The sequence below is a fragment of the Stegostoma tigrinum genome, unplaced genomic scaffold (assembly GCF_030684315.1).
Source record: "Stegostoma tigrinum isolate sSteTig4 unplaced genomic scaffold, sSteTig4.hap1 scaffold_470, whole genome shotgun sequence".
Lineage (NCBI taxonomy): Eukaryota > Metazoa > Chordata > Chondrichthyes > Orectolobiformes > Stegostomatidae > Stegostoma > Stegostoma tigrinum.
Genome location: NW_026728398.1, coordinates 49,815 through 67,300, shown reverse-complemented (window position 1 = coordinate 67,300; position 17,486 = coordinate 49,815). Strand labels below are relative to the sequence as shown.

The 17,486-nt window shown below is 47.4% G+C and overlaps 1 protein-coding gene across 7 annotated transcripts in view; it reads left to right on the top strand.

The window, feature by feature from the left end:
• Nucleotides 1-3,078: 3,078 nt before the first annotated feature.
• LOC132208561 (utrophin-like) overlaps nt 3,079-17,486 on the top strand; it is a 35,810-nt gene continuing 21,402 nt past the window's right edge. For 4 of the 7 annotated variants that reach the window (XR_009444681.1, XR_009444682.1, XM_059644050.1 and 1 more), the window contains exon 1: nt 9,583-9,972. Coding sequence is in view for 2 of the 7 variants with exons in the window: in XM_059644050.1 (XP_059500033.1) it covers nt 9,647-9,972 (326 nt within the window). In the remaining 5 variants the exon portion in view is untranslated. Of the gene's footprint in view, nt 3,236-9,582; nt 9,973-17,486 lie in introns of those variants that run through there. The other 3 variants (XM_059644052.1, XM_059644053.1, XR_009444683.1) reach the window with 3 other exon arrangements.

Sequence of the window (17,486 nt, the reverse complement as noted above, 5' to 3'; positions counted from 1 at the left end):
CTCCTTAACCATGCATTCATCTCACCTGTCTTTCTATGACAACTCTCCTACATGTGGCACTCGTGGCAACCCATAAATTATTACCCTCTGGGTCCTGCCTTTCAGCCTGTTTGCTAACTCCTTGTCCATAGTCCGCAGGATGTCTTCCCTCTTTCTGCCTATGTCATTGGTACCAACGTGCACGGTGGCCTTTGGCTGCTCACCCTCCACCTTAAGAATTTGTTGCAACCACTCAGAGATGTCCTTGACCTTGGCACCAGGGAAGCAACACACAGCCCTGGTGTCTCAAATGTGGCGACAGAATCTATGCCCCCAATGAATGAGTCTCCAACCACGCTCGCTCACTTGGATTTACCTGACCCTGTCCCACAGCAGGGTGGTTTGTACCATGGACCTGGCTACTGCTGGTTCTATAACTGACCCAGTTTAGTTTTAGATCAGTGTTAACCTTGGTTTAGTGGATAGCCGAGCACCTCAGTAGCCTACAATACAGGAGAAATACATTCTTAAGCTCACGGATTCTGTGACAGTCAAGGACAAGCACTGAATTGTTCTAACCTGATTTCCAACACCTGGCCCGTAGCCTTGCATGGCTTGCATAGCACTTGCACATTTAAAAAAAAATAAATGGAAGGATGAAGTGAGTGTAAGGACATGGAATTTTTTTGATATGGTCATATTCTCTCTTGTTGGAGCTGATTGCTGCTTCGCACTTCTATGGTGCAAATGTAACTTATCCTTTATCAGGCCAAGCCTGATCGTTGTCCAAGTCTCACTGTATTTTCTCATCGTTGACTTCACTGTTGGGTCTAACCAACATTTTGTACATACCCTGCCTATTCTGAAACTCTATCACTTAATATTAAGTCTAATAAAGACAAGTATCCAATGTGCCTTCCAAACCACTTCAACGACCTCGTCCATTACATTGGGGGATCAACAGGCATACACATCAAGATCCTGAGATCCCTCTGATCATTGGTGCTTGTGAGGTCCGTATGATTCATCATGGGCTCCAAAATCTGTTTGTGCTGTGTCACCTAATCCTTTTCCCGTTTGTCCTTACATGAAATAATGTTCTCAAACGCTTCTCAAAAATTCTTCCCAATCCTACTTTTTGTAATCATTGATACAAGTGAGCATAAAACTTGGAACACGACAGCAACAGGAATGTGCCCTTTGGCCCACCGTGTTGGGCCAAACATGACAACAAATGAAATAATCCTTTCTGCCTGTCCTTGATCCATAGTCCTCCATTCCTTGCATATTCGTGCACTTAACTGAAAGACCCTTTTTAAATGCTTTCATCGTATTTGCATCCATGACCACCCCGGGCAATGTATTCCACACTTTTAACATGCTCAGTGTGAAATATTTGCCCCTCACATCTCTTTTGAACTTGCCCCCCTCTCAGCTTAAATGCATGCCCCCTCATAGTGGACACTTCAACTCCGGGGGAGAAATTTTCTGACCGTTAGCTGTATTTATGTATCTCCTAATTTTATAGACTTCTATCAAGCCTGCCCTCAGCTTCTCCTGCCCCAGAGAAAACCAAGAGTTTTTCCAGCTCCTCCTCCTCGTTCACACCCTCTATTCCAGTCAGCATGCTGGTAAATCTCTTCTGCACCCTGTCCAAAGCCTGCACATCCTTAGTGTAATGTGGCGGCCAGAATTGAATGCAATACTCTGTGTGGTCTCAACAAAGTCTTGTAAAGCTGCAATGTGACATCCTGACTCTTGCACTGAGTTTCCCTCAGCATAAAGGCAAGCGTGCGATATGCCTTCTTGACCACCCTGTCTACTTGTGTGGCTACTGTCAGGGAGTTATGGTCTAGGACCCCAAGATCCCTCTGGACTTCACTGCTGTTTGGGGTCCTGCCATTAACTGTGTATCCCTTTCCTTAACACTTGGTCTCCTAAAATGCAACACCTCATGCCTGCCCAGATTAAACTCCATCGGCCATTTCTCCGCTCGAGTTGACAATTGGTCTGTATCTTGCTGTGTCCTTTGACAACCTTCCATGCTGCCCACAAGTCCATTGGTCCTTATATCATCTGCAAACTTACTAATCCCCCGTCTACATTTGCCACCAAGTCATTTACATATATCACAAACAGCAGAAGTCACATCGATGCGGAACACCACTCGTCACTGAGCTGCAGCCTGAAAAACAGCTTTCCACCACTGAGACGGCAAGAACTGTAGATGCTGGAATCAGAGTTAGCCAAGTGTGGAGCTGGAGGAACGCAGCAGGTCAGGCAGCATCAGAGGAACAGGAAAGCTGACATTGTTGATGCTGCCTGGCCTGCTGTGTTCCTCCAGCCCGATACTGTGTTATCTTTGTTAGCCTTCCACCGCTACCGTCTGCCTTATATGGGCAGGACAAGTCACCATGGATCTCATGGATCCTAATCTTCTGGATGAGCATACCATGAGGAACCTTGTTAAAACGTTCGTAAAATCCATGTATATGTTATCAACTGTTCTACCCGAATTGATCACCCTTGTCACCTCCGTGAAAACTTCAACTGACTTGGTAAGACATAACCTGCCCTGCATAATGCCATGCTGGCTGTCCCTTATTAGCCCATACTTTTGAGACATGAGACACTCACCAGTCTGTAGTTTCCTGGAAAGTCCCTGTTTTCCTGCTTGAACAGAGGAACGACTTTGTCCACTCACCAGTCTCTGCAACCCCTCCAGTGCCTGGCAAGGATATCAGATCCTATTGCAAGTAGTGTGTTGATGCATTTGTGTCATGTTTGTGTTTTGTTTGAGCCCTTACATTCAAAGCAGTGTAAGAATGTCTTTGTGCAGCAGGCGAGGTGTGATGAGACTGAGCCTTCATACAATTGCAAGATGTTGAAAATTTGCCATTCTTTATGAAAACAGTGATAAATTTCCATGATCAACATTTCTGTTACACTGCAATGATTATCCCATGGCGTGTAAAATCAGAAAGATACGATAAAATGAGACTGGGTCATTTGCAGGGAGAATGTTTGCCTTTCATGTCTATAGAAGTAGTGAAATATTTCCATGAATCTAAGAGTCACTTTTCCGTTCATTGAAGGACACAGTCATCGCCTTGGAAGCTTCATCACGATACTACTTTGCATTTCTGAAGAGGGAAGAAGAATCAATGTGCAAATTCAATTCCATGGTTTTGCAAGTCCCATTGAGAACACGATTCATTTGTGCTGGCATAATGCTCTGACCGAGAAAGAATTGAAGGTGAGTTTGTAGTTTAGAAGATCGCAGCAATTTATGCATCAACTTCTTCATCGATAACGTTCCATTGCTTTCAAACTGCATTTTCCACTCTGCGAGATAATAACTGTTAGAACAAGCAACAGCATCGGTAGATGGTCTATGGGGAATGCAATGTTACAAAACCCGATCCATTCAACAACATATTTCAGATATGTCAACAAATTAAATATTCCAGCACAGGATAAAACAAGGAAGATGAGAGTGTGGAGGCAATAGTTCTGATGACAAAAGAACAGAAATTTACCTTTCTCCATTCGAGCAAAAAAGCAGGCACACAAATAAATAATCATCTAACAATGCACGTGTGCAACGGAGGCTATCGGGGGACTAAAAATGCCGATTTGTTGTCATGCGTCTTGCTGAAAGGGTGAGTGAAACAGATTCTGTGGTAAATTTGAAGAAATACGGATAATGCATCTCAGGATGTTGGAGAAAGAACATTTATGGACTGAGGCAAATCGTATTGCCCTTTTCAGGAGTTAATAGGTTCATAATGAATTGAAAGACTTCCTTCTGTGCTGAAAGCTTTAGTTTAGTTGCAGCTGGATGACAATTTCTGTTCCTGGTAGTATTTAGCAAACTGTTAAAAGTGAATGTCACTGCACAGCATTCCAAACATAACTCCAATCAGTACAGAAAATATCCAAGGTGTGTGATGAGTTGTATCCTCTCATGTTGAAGAACGCAGCTGCAGATACAATGGAGGCACTGATGATAATCTTCCAAGAATCCTTAGATTGTGGAAAATTCTCAGAGGGTTGAAAGATTGTGAACATAACACCATTATTCCAAAGATACTTGGACAAAATAGTAAGCAAGTATTGCCAATTTAGGTCAACCTGGGTAGATGTTCATGCCGGCAATGAAAGATGAAATAACAGGGTACTGAGTGTGCTATAACATCCTACAGGGTTAACATCCTTTCATAAAGGGGAAATAATACTTGACAAACTTGCTACAGTGCTTTGAGAAGGAAACAAACATTACTGACGAAGGACCACCAGTTGATGTAGTACATTGAGATTTCAACAAAGCATTTGATAAGGTACAGCTCATAAGGTGTCTCAAAAGAAAAGAGCCCGTGTGTTCAAGGGTAGTATGTTCGGATGGACGGAGGACTGCATCGTAAATAGAAGTAGAGTCGTAGCAGCAGGATGGTAACTTACAAGTCATGTACAGCCACAGAGCGAGTGCTGCGGAGGCCGGACACCTCATGTTGACTGGGTTGATTTCGGAAATGGCGGAGGGGATTGCTATGCTTAGGAAAGTTGGGCGACATTCATTGGAGTTTATAAGATTGAAAAAAATCTTATTTTTTCAACATGTAAGATTCTAAAGAGGCTTGATAGTGTATATCCGTAGAGATTACTCCCATTTGTGAAAGATTTTACGACCAGAGGCCACATTTTCAAATTGGTTGCCTATTAATTCAGGGAAGAATTACTTCTTTCAGGTTGTAGCAATTTATTGAACACTTCAACCAAGAGTTCAGGCAGACCCTCTAATAAGAGACACCTCCTCTGTATTAATTCTCTAGATTTGACAGAAGGTCGGCCCTGTGAGAGGGTCAGTACTGAGGTTTTGAAGCTTTGTCAGAAGGCGAATAATGAGTGCGGGCACTGAAGAAGTGCCTCATTGACGGGTTCAGTCCTGACCCCTGTGAGAGTTCATCATTGTCAGATGGTCAATACTGAGACAATGCTTCCTTGTAAAAGGATCAGCACTAAAGATCTGCCACATATTTTTAGTGTCAGTATTGAGGAAATGCAGCAATATGAGAGGGTCCGAACTGTGGGAGTGCATTATTGTCAGAAGGTCAAGACTGAGGCAACACCTCATTCTAAGGTGAGGCAATGCCATACAAATAGAAGGTCAGTCCTGAGATATTGCTACTGTGAGAGGGTCAGAAATAAAGCTGCCTCCTTGTCAGATGGTCAGAACTGAGGGATTGAAGCATTGTCAGAGCTTCAATACTGAGGCCTTGCTTCGTTGTCAAAGGGTCAAATCTGTGGGAGTGCGATATTGTCAGAGGATCAATGCTGAGGCAGTGCCTCAGAATAATGGTGTGTTTTTGATGACAGCGTGCATCGAGGTGGTTCTTTTGTGATTCTATCAAGTGCAGTTAAAGGAATGCTTGCCAATTTTCTGAAAGATGAACATTTATTGAGGAAATAAAAGATGCAGAAAGAGTAATTAAAAAGAATAACAAGTAGAGAGTAAAAAAGAATAAGCCTCATGTTCTTGTGGCCGTGAGGGACCCCTCGATCAACGGCTGGCCTGGAGGCTGAGGTTGTTCCTGGCACCGTTCGCGGTCTCATTCCGAGATGACGTCCAGTGCCGAGGAACAAAATGCTCCCTCTGCTCCGGTGTAACAAACGACTTGGCAAAGAAAAAAACCAGTTACAGAAATAAAATTAACTGTAAAACAGGAATGCTGACAGGACTCATTCAAAGTCAACCATTTCTCAAATATCAAGAAATGTTACCCTTCAGCCCATCCTATTCATGGGGTTGGAACTGCTAGTACCACACGAATGCAGCATCACGACTGAGGCAATGCAGCACTGTGCGAGGGTCAGTATTAAGGGTCAGTTTTGAGGCAGTGCCTTGATGTTATGCAGTCAGAACATTATTGCCACATGTTCAATACAGACAGTGTGTTGACCCTCTGTCAATGCTTCAATGCCTCAGTGCCTACCCTCTGATAATGAATCACTCCAACAGTTCTGACCCTATCTTGCAAGACCTCAGTATGACCTTTCTGACCCTATTACAGTGGGCCACTGCTGCAGAATTGACCATCTGATAATGACGCAATACCTCAGTTCTGACCCTCTGACAGTTATACAACACCTCAGTCCGCACCCTTTCATCATTTGGCACTTCCTCAATTATGAGCCCTTTGTGAGTTAGTTGTGAGGCAAGACTTCATTGCTGCAGTGTCAGTGCTGAGAGCGGGCCTTTTTATTAGCTCATCAGTACCTAATGCACTGGCTAATTGTCAGCAGGTCAGTTCTGAGGCAGCGTTTCTTTGCCCGAACCCTGACTCTAAACCCAGCCTCAGCCCTAAACCCATACAAACGCTCGCCTCAGGCTAACCCTCACCTCAGCATTAACCCTAACCCTAACCCTATCCTCAGCGTAAACCCTCCCTACCCTCAGCCCTAATGCTGATCCTCAGACCAAACATCTAGTCTCAGCCCTAAAGTGAGCCTCAGCCCTACCACTAGCTATGGCCTCAGCCCTAAAATGAACCGTAACACACAGCCCCAATTAACGCTTAGCCTCAACCCCAACCCTCGCCTAAGCTCCAAGTCTAACCTCAGCCCTAACCTAACCCCCAATACTTGCCTGCCAGAGAGTTAGTACTGATGAAGTGCTTTAGTTTCAGAGATTTAGTCCTGAGAATGCGCTTCGTTTTCAGAGTGACCATCTGAAACAGCGTCTCATTGAAATGGGGTCAGAATTGCTGGAATGCTACATGGAATGGTGACAGATTGTAGGACTGTCAGTGGGTCAGATCTGAGGTAGTGCATCAACGGTGGATGGTCAGTCTTGAGGGAGTTCAGAGGATCAACGAAGAGGGAATACCTCAATGCAATGGCGACAGAACTGAGAGAGGGCCACAGGATTAGAGATATGCCACATGATTCGAGATGGTAGGAAGTACCTCATTGTCAGCAGGTCCGTTTTGTGGCCGGTCACCATAGCTGGAGAGTCAGTTCTGAGGCAGTGCGTCTTTGTCAGAGGGTCTGGACTGAAGCAGTGCCTCATTATTCGAGAGGGTTTGGTGTGAGGCAGTATCTGATTGGTGCAAGGTCAGCCCTAAGGGAGTGCCTCTTTGTCAGAGGGTCAATACTGAGTTAGCGCCTCATTCTGAGGAGTTCAGAATTGAGGGACTGCCACGTGATGAGAGGGTCAAAACGGAGGTAGTGTGGCTGTATCTGACCATCCGAAGGGAGTGCCATTGTTAGAAGGTCAGTTCTGAGAAACTGCCTGCGTGTAATGGCATCAGCATTGAAGCTAACCACGTGACTAAGTTATTGCAGTAGCATCAGAGGGCCAGATGTGTAGGAGTGCATTATTTTCAGAGGTGAATACTGAGGCACAGCCTCAGTGTAAGGGGGTCAAAATTAAGTGAGTGCCTCACAATTAGAGGGCAGTACGGAAGTATTACAGCACTGTGTGCGGCGCAGAATCGATGGAGTGCATCATTGTTATACAGCCACAAGTGAGGCAGCGCCTCATTGCAATGGATCAGAATAGGGTCAGTACTGAGAGTCAGTACAGAGGTAGTGCAGAACTGTGGAGGTGTCAGAACTGAGGGAGAGCATCATTGTCAGCTGGTCAAAAGTGCCCCATTGTCGTAAGATCAGAACTGAGGGTGTGCCGCACGATGAGAGGGTCAATATAGAGGAAGTGACTCTCTGTCAGTGTTAATACTGAAGTATGACCTCATCTTGAGGGGATCAGGCTTCAGAGAATGCCTTGTTGTCAGAGGGTCGGCACTGCAGCAGGGCTATGTTGTAAGGGGGTCAGAATTGAAGGAGTGCCACCCATTTTAGAAGGTCAGTACAGAGGTAATCTAGCACTGTCAGAGGTAAGTCCTGATGGAGTGCCTCATTGTCATTGGATCAGTTTTCAGGCAGTACCTCTTCGGCCGAGAGTCAGTACTGACGCAGTGCCTGATTGTAATGGGATCAGAATTCAAGGAGTGCCACTGCCTCACTGAGGTACTGCAGCTCTATCAGAGGGTCAGTGGCCTATTGTCAGAGGGTCTGTTTGAGCCAGTGCCTACTTGGCAGAGTGTCAGTAATTAGGGAGTTTGCCTTTATCAGAAGGTCAGAACTAGGGAGTGCATTTGTAGCAGAGTGTCAATACTCAGCCTTGTCCGCCCAAGTCCAACACCAGCACCTCCACATCATCCGCCCACCCTGAGGACTGACCCTCCACCAATGAGCTACTGCCTCACACTGGACTGACCAACAATGAGACACTGTCCCTCCAGACCCCCTGACAAAGAAGCAGTGCCTCAGTACTGACCGTCAGGCAAGGAAGGCTCTCTGTCAGTATTGACCCTCTCACAAGGAGACACTGCCTCAGATCATGACCCTCTGACAATAATGCACGCCCACAGTTCAGATTCTATGACGCTGTTGCAGTACCTCAGTACTGAGTCTCTGTTAGTGTGGCACTGCTTCAATTCTGACCCTTCTATAATGAGACACTACCTCAGTATCGACAGTCTGACAACAGTTCACTCCCACTATTCTGATGCTCTGACAGTGCTGCTATACCTCAGTACTCACTAATTCAATGAGGGTTAGCGTGAGAGGGTGGCGAGGGTTAGGGTTTGGGTTAGGACCAAGGCTAGGGGTTAGGTGTGAGGATTGGACTAGGTTTTGGATGAGGGTAGAGTGAGGGCGAGGGATGAGACTTGTGTTAGGGTTACTAATGAGGTTAAGTTTGGAGTTCGGGGTAGGGCTCGGGAGAGGTTTTGGGTTAAGGCTGAGGTTAGGCTTAGGGCTGAGTCTATGGTTAGGGTTAGAGCTCAGACCACATTTAGGTTTGGGGCTGAGGCTTCTGCTTAGGTTGAGGGTGAGTGTTAGGCCTGAGGCTAGGCTTAGGCCTGAAGCCGCGGTTAGGTTTGGGGTTGGACTGATTAGACCCACTCTGACCCATTCCAATGAGGTACTACCACAGAACTGACTCTCTGTCGATAAAGAACATGAGATGCTGTCAGCTTGTCCAATCAGAGGTCCAATATTAAGGAAATAGTGCACTGTTGGAGAGTTGATAAATATAATATAATATAAAGGGAGTGCTGCACTGTCAGAGGGTTAATGACGTGGGAGTGCTGAAATAGCGCAGAATCAGACCTGAGAGAGTGCTGCACGTTCAGAGAGTTAGTACTGAGGGAGTGCTATAATGTCAGAGGATTGATATCAAGGGGCACCGCCGAAGGATCAGTTGCGCAGTCCTGTCCGAAGGCCAATATTGAGAGAGTTCTGCTGCGTCGGTGGGGGTCGATATTACAGAATTGCGACACTATCAGTGTCTGGATGTCAGACGGTCAGTTCTGAGGGAGGGCTACGCTGTTGGAGGGTCAATATTGAGTGTGTGCGCGACACTCAGATGATCACTTTGTTGGAGTTCTGCACTGTAACGTAGTGCCACACTGGCAGCGGGTTAATATTAAGGGAGTGCTGCACTGTCAGAGGGTTAAAGATGAGGGAGGGCTTCTCTTTGTTGGGGTGGGTATGAAAGACCTCCCGTTCGGGGATCAATATTAATGTTGTGGAGTCAGTAGAGAGGCAGTGCTGCACTGTGGAGGGTCAATAAGAAGCATGTAGCTCCACTGGCAAGGTGCCAATGATGACAGAATGCTGCACTGCCAGAGGATCAGCAATGAGGGAAAACTGTATTGTCAGAGTGTCTTCGTCAAGAAAGTGCCACTCTGTCGGAAGGCCAATATTAAGGGAGTGCTGCACTGTCACAGGATCAATATTAGGGGTGTGCTGCACTAACAGAGGGTCAGTGTTGATTGAATGCTTGACTGTTGCAGAGCCAGGACTGAGGGAATCCTGCATCGTTACGGTGTCATCGTTGAGGGAGTGCTGCACTGTTGAAGGGCCGATAGTAAGGGAGTGTGACACTGTCAGAGTGTCATTACCAAAGGTGGACTACAGTATCAAAGGGTGAGTAATGAGGGAATGCTGCGCTGTCGGAGGGTCAGCACTGGGGTGGGCTGTACTGTCAGATCGTCAATATAAATAATAATGTTAGGGGAGTGCTGCATTGTGAGTTGGTCCATATTAAGGGAACGCTGAAACTGTCAGTGATGCTCAGGGTGTGCAACACTGTCAGAGGGAGTGATGTACTCTGAGTGTCAGCACGGAGGCTTGACCTTCACTGTAATTGTGTCAGAATTAAAAGACCGGTCAGAGGATATAAACTGAGGCATTTCAGAGCCATCAGAAGGTCGAAACTGAGGTGTTTCAGATCAGTTTGAGGGTGCCACATTTTAATGTGGTCAGACTTGAGCAAGTGCTTCATTGTCAGAGGCTCAGAACCAAGTGAGTGCCTCGTTATCAGACACTGTCCTAAAGAGGGCCTTGTTGTTCATGGCTGTGTTGTAAGGCAATTCCTCATTGCTGCAGGATCAGCCTTGAGAGTGTGCCAGTCTGGAAGGAGTGCCTAAAAACTGAGGGAGTGCTACACAATTAGAGATTCAGCACTGAGTAAGTGCCTCATTGTCACAGAGTTAGTTCTGAGGCAGGGTCACATTGCCTTAGGGTCAATTCTGAGGGTGTATGAGGAGCAGACTGTAAATACTGAGTCAGTAGCTCAGTGCATTGGATTCAGAGTTGATGGAGTACAAGATGATTAGAAGTTCAGTCCTGAAGTATTGCAGCTCTGTCAGAGGGTCAGAACTGAGCGGGCAGTGCTTTACTGTCAGCGGATCAGTTCTGCGGCAGTACCTCACTGCTGGAGGGTCAGATGTGGACGAGTGTCACATTGTCAGAAGGCCAGTTCTGAATAAGTGACTTTTTGTCAGAAGGCCAATACTCAGTCAGTGGCTCATTTTGAGCAGATCAGAATTGAGGGTTTGCAACACTTTTCGAGATTCAGTCTGGAGACATTACTGCTACACGCCTGAATTGAGGGAGTGCTGCAAGATTGGAGGGTGAAAATAAACCTGAAAACAGTGACCCCTTTCAATAACCTGTAAAACACAGGGATCACTGTAAATAACCCCTAAAACGCAGAGGCCTTTGTAGGAGTGCCTCAGTGTAATGTTTTCAGAATTGAGGGAGTGCCACGTGATTACAGATTCACTGCTGATGGAGTAGCTCATTGTCACAGGGTCAGTTCTGAGGCAGGGCTGCTTTGCTGGAGGGTCACTTCTGAGTGAGTGTATTAGTATCAGCCCCATGTTGTCGGGACTGTACTTTTCGAGGAAGACAGTTGGAATAATCTTCAATTATAAACTAATGTGAAATACTGTTTGACTTGTTAAGGTTACAATACATCCTGAGTCACCTACAGAATACGCACTTGCTCTCACTGTGTCTCTGGGTAAGCAAAGGTAGTTTCTTTCAGACTACTCTCAGAAATAAAGTGCTGCGCTGGTGGTCGGTATGGAAGGAATGCTCCATTGTTGGAGGATCAGTACTGAGGGAGTGCTGGCCTGTCACAGGGCCAAGATTATGGGTGTGCTGTGCTTTCAGAAGGTCACAAGCAAACAAGCACTGCCAGACATAAAAAACAAAAGAACTGCGGATGCTGTAAGTCGGCAACAAAAAGAAAGTTGGCGGAAAATCTCAGCAGGCCTGGCAGCATCTGTGCAGGAGAAAACAGATTCAACGTTTCGAGTCCATTGACCCTTCCTCAGAACTGGGGATCTTCCTCAGAACAGTTCAGAGGAAGGGTCACTGGACCCGAAATGTTAGCTCTGTTTTTGCCTCCACAGATGCTGCCAGACCTGCTGAGCTTTTCCAGCACTGCCAGACAACTGACGCTCTGATTGTGAAACACTCCCTCAGTACTGACCCTCCAACACTGCGTACTCTCTGATGACTGATTCTCTGACGGTGCATCTCTGCCACAGTATTAACCCTCCGTCATACTGGTGTTCTCTCAGCAATAACACTCTGAGAATGCCATGCTCCCTTACCATTGACACTCTGGCCGTGGGACACCACTTCAAATTTAACCCTTCAGCAGTGCAGCACACACTCATCATTGCCTCTGTGATATTGCAGTGCTGCCTTCATACTGACCCTTTCACAGTGCAGGACACAGTAATATTGAACATCTTCAAGTGCCACTCTCCCTCAGTGCTGACCCCCCTCTCATTTCTGACCCATTCAGTGTAGCATACCCTTTATTCTGAACCCCTCAGTGCAGCACTCCCTCAACGCTGACCTGCTTCAGTGCTGACCCCCTTCAGTCCTGATCCCCCTCAGAACAGCACTCCCGCAGTGCTGACCCCACACTGTGCTGCACTCCCTCAGAGCTCACCCACTTATAGCTGACGACCCCCTCACTTCAGCACTCCCTAATCACCTGGTCGTGCATCACTCCCTTTCTCCGACCCCTCGGACGGTGCAGCACTACGTCAGCGCTGATCCACCAACAAGATCATGTCAGAGAGATGTTCTCCCATCACATTGACCCTCTGAGACTGGAGCATTTAGTAATGTTGGCCCTCTCACAGTGAAGCACTCCGTTTAGTCCCTCTGACAGGCCGCATGCCTTTTATTACAGGTCTTTTCACAACGCACTGCCCCGTCATCATTGATTCTCTGACAGTGCAGCCCTCTGTGAATATTGAATTTGTGACAGTGCACAACTCCATGAATATTTGCCCTCTGATAGTACAGCTCTTCCTCAGTCCTGACTCTCTGACAATGCAGCAGTCCCCTAATTACTGTCAGAGGGTCGATACTGAGAGAATGCTGCACTGTCAGAGTCAGCTGCCCGCAGTCCTATCAGACATTCAGGATTGAAGGTATGGGAGAGGGTGAGTGTCAGTGAATTCTACACTGCAACAGGGCCAACAGTGGTGTCCCATGGCCGGAGTGTCCATGGTAAGGAAGAACTGCAGTGTCAATGTAACAGGGTCAGGACTGAGGTCAGAATTGAGACAGGACTGCAGGATTAGAGAGTCAGTGTTGTGGCTGAGGAGCACTCTGAGGTCCAGTACTGAGGGAAAGCTTCATGATCAATGGGTCAGTTCTAAAGCTGTGCTACTTTGTCAGAGGGCCATACTAATGCAGTGCCTCATTGTAATGGGATAAGAGTTGAGGGAATGTCGCACATGCATCACTAGCTCATCATTGACTGTCTAACAGTGCAGCACACTCTTAGTATTGACCTTCCAACAGTGTAGAGCTCCCGCAGTGATGACACTGACCATGCAACACTCCCTCAGTACGGACTGTCCAACAACGCGGTGCTTCCTCAAGAATGACCCTCCGAGAGTGGAGCACACCCTTATTATTGATCGTCAGATAGTGCAGTACTTCCTTCATATTGGATCCCCCTCGGTGCAAACTCGCCCCTCATTGCTGAAACCCCCTTCATGGAGCACTTCCCCAGTGCTGACACCATCCCAGTGCTGAGTACTCCTCAGTGCAGCACTCCCTCAGTGCTAACACCCCATCACTGCCTCAGTGCTGACCACCTCTCAATGCTAACCCGACCTCAGTGCAGCACTCCCTCAGTGTTGACCCTGCTCAGTGCAGCACTCTTATGATGCTGTCCCTGCTCAGTGCAACACTCTCTCATTCTTTTCACTCACACCGCCCTCAGTGTCAACCCCACAATGAGGCACCGCATTAGTATGGCCCTCTGACAAAGTAGCACAGCCTCAGAACTGACCCATTGACAATGAATCTTTCCCTGTGTACTGACCCTCAGAGTACTACTGTACCACAGCACTGACACTCTAATCCTGTCGCACTGCCTTGATTCTGTCTCCTTGACAAGGAGTGCGGTGTTAGAATTGAAAGTGGTCAGCACTGAGGGGGTACTGCACTGTGGGTTGTTAGCACTGAGGGGGAGCCAGCACAGTGGGAGAGCTGCAGTAAGCGGGGATGTGCACTCAGTGGCCGGTCAACAATGAGGGAGTGCAGCACTGTAGTGGTTCAGCTTACGGGAGGTCAGCACTCGGGGTGGGGGGGTTCAGCACTGAGTGCAGCTCAGCACTGAATAGGGGTCAGGCCGGGGGGGGAGCTCTTTACTACGGGAGTGCTGCACTGAGGGAGGGCCAGTTTTCAGGGAGCACTGCACTGTCAGAGCGTCAAGAAGAAGGGTCTGCTATGTTCTCATTGGGTCAATAATGAAGGAATTCTGCATTATCAGAGTGTTAAAATTCAGGGAATGCAACAATTTCAGAAAGATGATGTTGATGCGGTGGTGGGGGGGGGATGCGGTAGCATAAGGTGGTGATGGGAAAGTGGTAAGTCATGCGACACCACTGAAGGGTCAGCACTGAGAGAAAGTCACCCTCTCAGAGGGTCAATATTAAGGGAGAGCTTCACTGTCAGGAGGTCAATCTTCAGACAGTGCTCCAGGACTGAGGCTCAATATTAAGTGACTGCAATACTGTCAGAGGGTCAATGATGAGCACGTGCTGAAGTGTTGCAGAGTAAGTACTGAGGGAGTGCTGCATTGTCAGTGTCATCAATGAGTGAGCTCCACACTGTCGGAAGGCCAATTTTTCGCAAGTGCTGCACTGTCAGAGTGTCACGACTGAGGGAGAGCTGCACTGTCAGAACAGTGAGTCATCACAGAGCACTGCACTGTCAGAGGGTCAATATTAATGGTATGCTACACAGAGTTGGGTTAGCAATGAGGGAGTGCTACACTGAGGGGAGTCAGTACGAAGGGAAACTGCCCTCTGAGAGGGTCAACAGTAAGAGTGTGCCAGCGGGTCAGTGCTGGGGAATTACAGCACTGAGAGACGGTCAGCAGCCCCTCAGTCCTGACTCTCTGACAGATTAGTCACTCCCAGAGATTCGGTACTCCCTCATAACTAGCCGCCTGGCAACAAGGTACAAACTCAGAACTGACCCTCTGGCCATTATGCCCTCTCTCTGTTTTGACATTTTAAACATGAGGGTCTTCCCTTAATCATGGGGATTTTCAGCACTTCCTCAGTACTCCTGGCCCCCTGACAGTGTTGCACTACCTCAAACTGACCATATTAAAATGAGGCATCATCTCAATTTGATCCTTTGACAACGATGCACTCCCTCAGCACTGACCCTCTAACAATAAGGCACTCCATCAGTCGTGACCCTCTGCTGATAGTGCTGCAGGACCTCAGTACTGATCCTCCGATTGTGCGATTCCCTCAATTCTTATCCCATTACAATGAGGCACCGCATTCATATGGCCCTCTGACGAAGTAGCTCACCCTCAGAAGTGATCCATTGACAATGAAGCTTTCCCTCGGTACTGACCCTCTGAGTGCTACTCGACCACAGCACTGACACTCTAGTCCTGCATAACTGTCTCAATTCTGACCTCAATCCTGACCCTCTGATTGTGAGGCACTCGGTTCTGACCCTGTTACATTGACATTGCAGTTCTTCCTCATTGTTGACCCTCTTGCAGTGCAGAATTCGCTGACGCTCACGCACTCCCAATGCGGCATACCTTTAATACTGAACATCTGATAGGACTGCAGGGAGCTGACTCTGACAGTGCAGCATTCTCTCAGTATTGACCCTCTGACAGTATTTCGGGGAGTGCTGCACTGTCAGAGAGTCAGAACTGAGGAAGAGTTGCACTGTCAGTGGGCAAATATTCATGGATTGCTTGGGTCAATTTTAATGGAGCTGTGCAGTGTGACACATTCAGTATTAAGAGAGTACTGCACTGTCAGAGGGTCAATGATGGGAGAGTGCTGTGCTGTTGGAAGGTGTGTACTGAAAGGGAGCCGCCCTGCCAGAGGGCCTATATTAAGGCAGTGCAGCATTGTGAGAGGGTCGATATTTCGTGCATGCTCCTGTCTCAGAGGGTCAATTTGATGGGACAACATGCCTCTGAAACTAACTTGTTGGAGTGCTGCACCGCCTGAGGGTTCGTCTGAAGGAAGTGATGCCCTGTCAGATGATGAGCTTTCCCTCATCTTTAACCGTCTGACAGTGCAGCACTCCCATAATATTAACCCGCTACCAGTGTGGCACTTGCTTACAATTGAACTTCTGACAGTGCACAAGTCCAACAAAATGATCCTCTTGAGTGTCGCACACACTCAATATTGGCCCTCCAACAGTGCAGCACTCCCTCAGGACTGACCGTCTGACATTGATACGTGGATCGTGTCGCAATCCTGTAATATTGACCCACTGACACAGCAGAACTCCCTCAATATTGTTTCTCTGACAGTATTGCACTACTGATCCTTCGGCAGTGCCCCTTGATATCAATCTTTTCACATTAGACCACTCCCTCAGCACTAACTCTCTGAATGTGCAGCACTTCTCAGGACTGATTCTGTGATATTTCAGCACTCCCACATCATTAACCCTCTGACAGTGCAGCCCTCCCTTTATATCAACCCTCCAACAGTGCAGTGTTTCCTTAATATTGGACCTCTGATTGTGTGATACTCCCTCAGTGCGAAACTCTGACAATACAGCACTCTCTCTGAAATAACTCTCTGATTAAGCACTTCCTCTGTGCTAACCCTCTGAAAATGGAGCTTTCTCTCATTACTGACCCTTTGCAGTGCCGCACTGCCTCAGTCCTCACTCACCACAAGTGCAGCACTCCATTAAGAGTGATCCTCTGACAGTGTGGCACTCCCCTAATATTGGTCCACTGACTGTGTGGCACTCCCTTAATACTGACCTGCTCGCGGTGCATCACTGCTCTAATATCAAACCTGCAGCTCTACCAGAGGGTCTGTCCTGAGCAAGTGCCCCATCGTCAGCATGTCAATTCTGAGGCAGTGCCTCTATATCAGTGAGTCAACATTGAGGTAGCTCCTGACGGTCAGAATTACTGGAGTGCCTCATATTTAGAGGGTCATTAACTGAGGGACAGCCTCATGATCAGCGGGTCAGTCTTTACGGACTGCCTTATAGCCAGTGTGTCAGTTCTGAGGCAGTGCCCTCAATGTAACAAATTTAGAAATGGGGTAGGGGGCACATGATTAGAAGGTCAGTAGTAAGCTATTGGAACTTTGTCAGAGGGTCAGTACTCAGCGAGTGCCGCATTGACATCGGGTCCATACAGAGGGTTTGCACTGAGGGAATGCTTCCTTGTCAGAGATTCAGAAGTGAGAAAGTGCCTCATTGTCAGAGGCTCATTCCTGAGGCAGTGCCTCATTGCCAGAGTGACATAATCAGATAGCACTCCCTCAATTCTAAACCTTAATACTGACCCTCTGACAATGAAGCACTGCCTCAGGACTGACCCTATGATAATGAAGTGTTCCTCAGGATTGAACCATTGACGATGTGACTCTCCATTCGTGTTGACCTTCTGATAATGGGGTTCTCCTTAAGTACTGACCCTCTGACGGTTGTGCACTGCCTCAGTACTGACCCTCTAAATATCTGCCACTCCGTCAATTCTGACCTCCTTACGATGAGGCATTACCTCAATACTGACTGGGGTGCAGGTCTCTGGCACAGAGTCTGTCGCTCTTGCAACGAAGGGAAGGGGGTATAGGAGGAGAGTGTTAGTCATT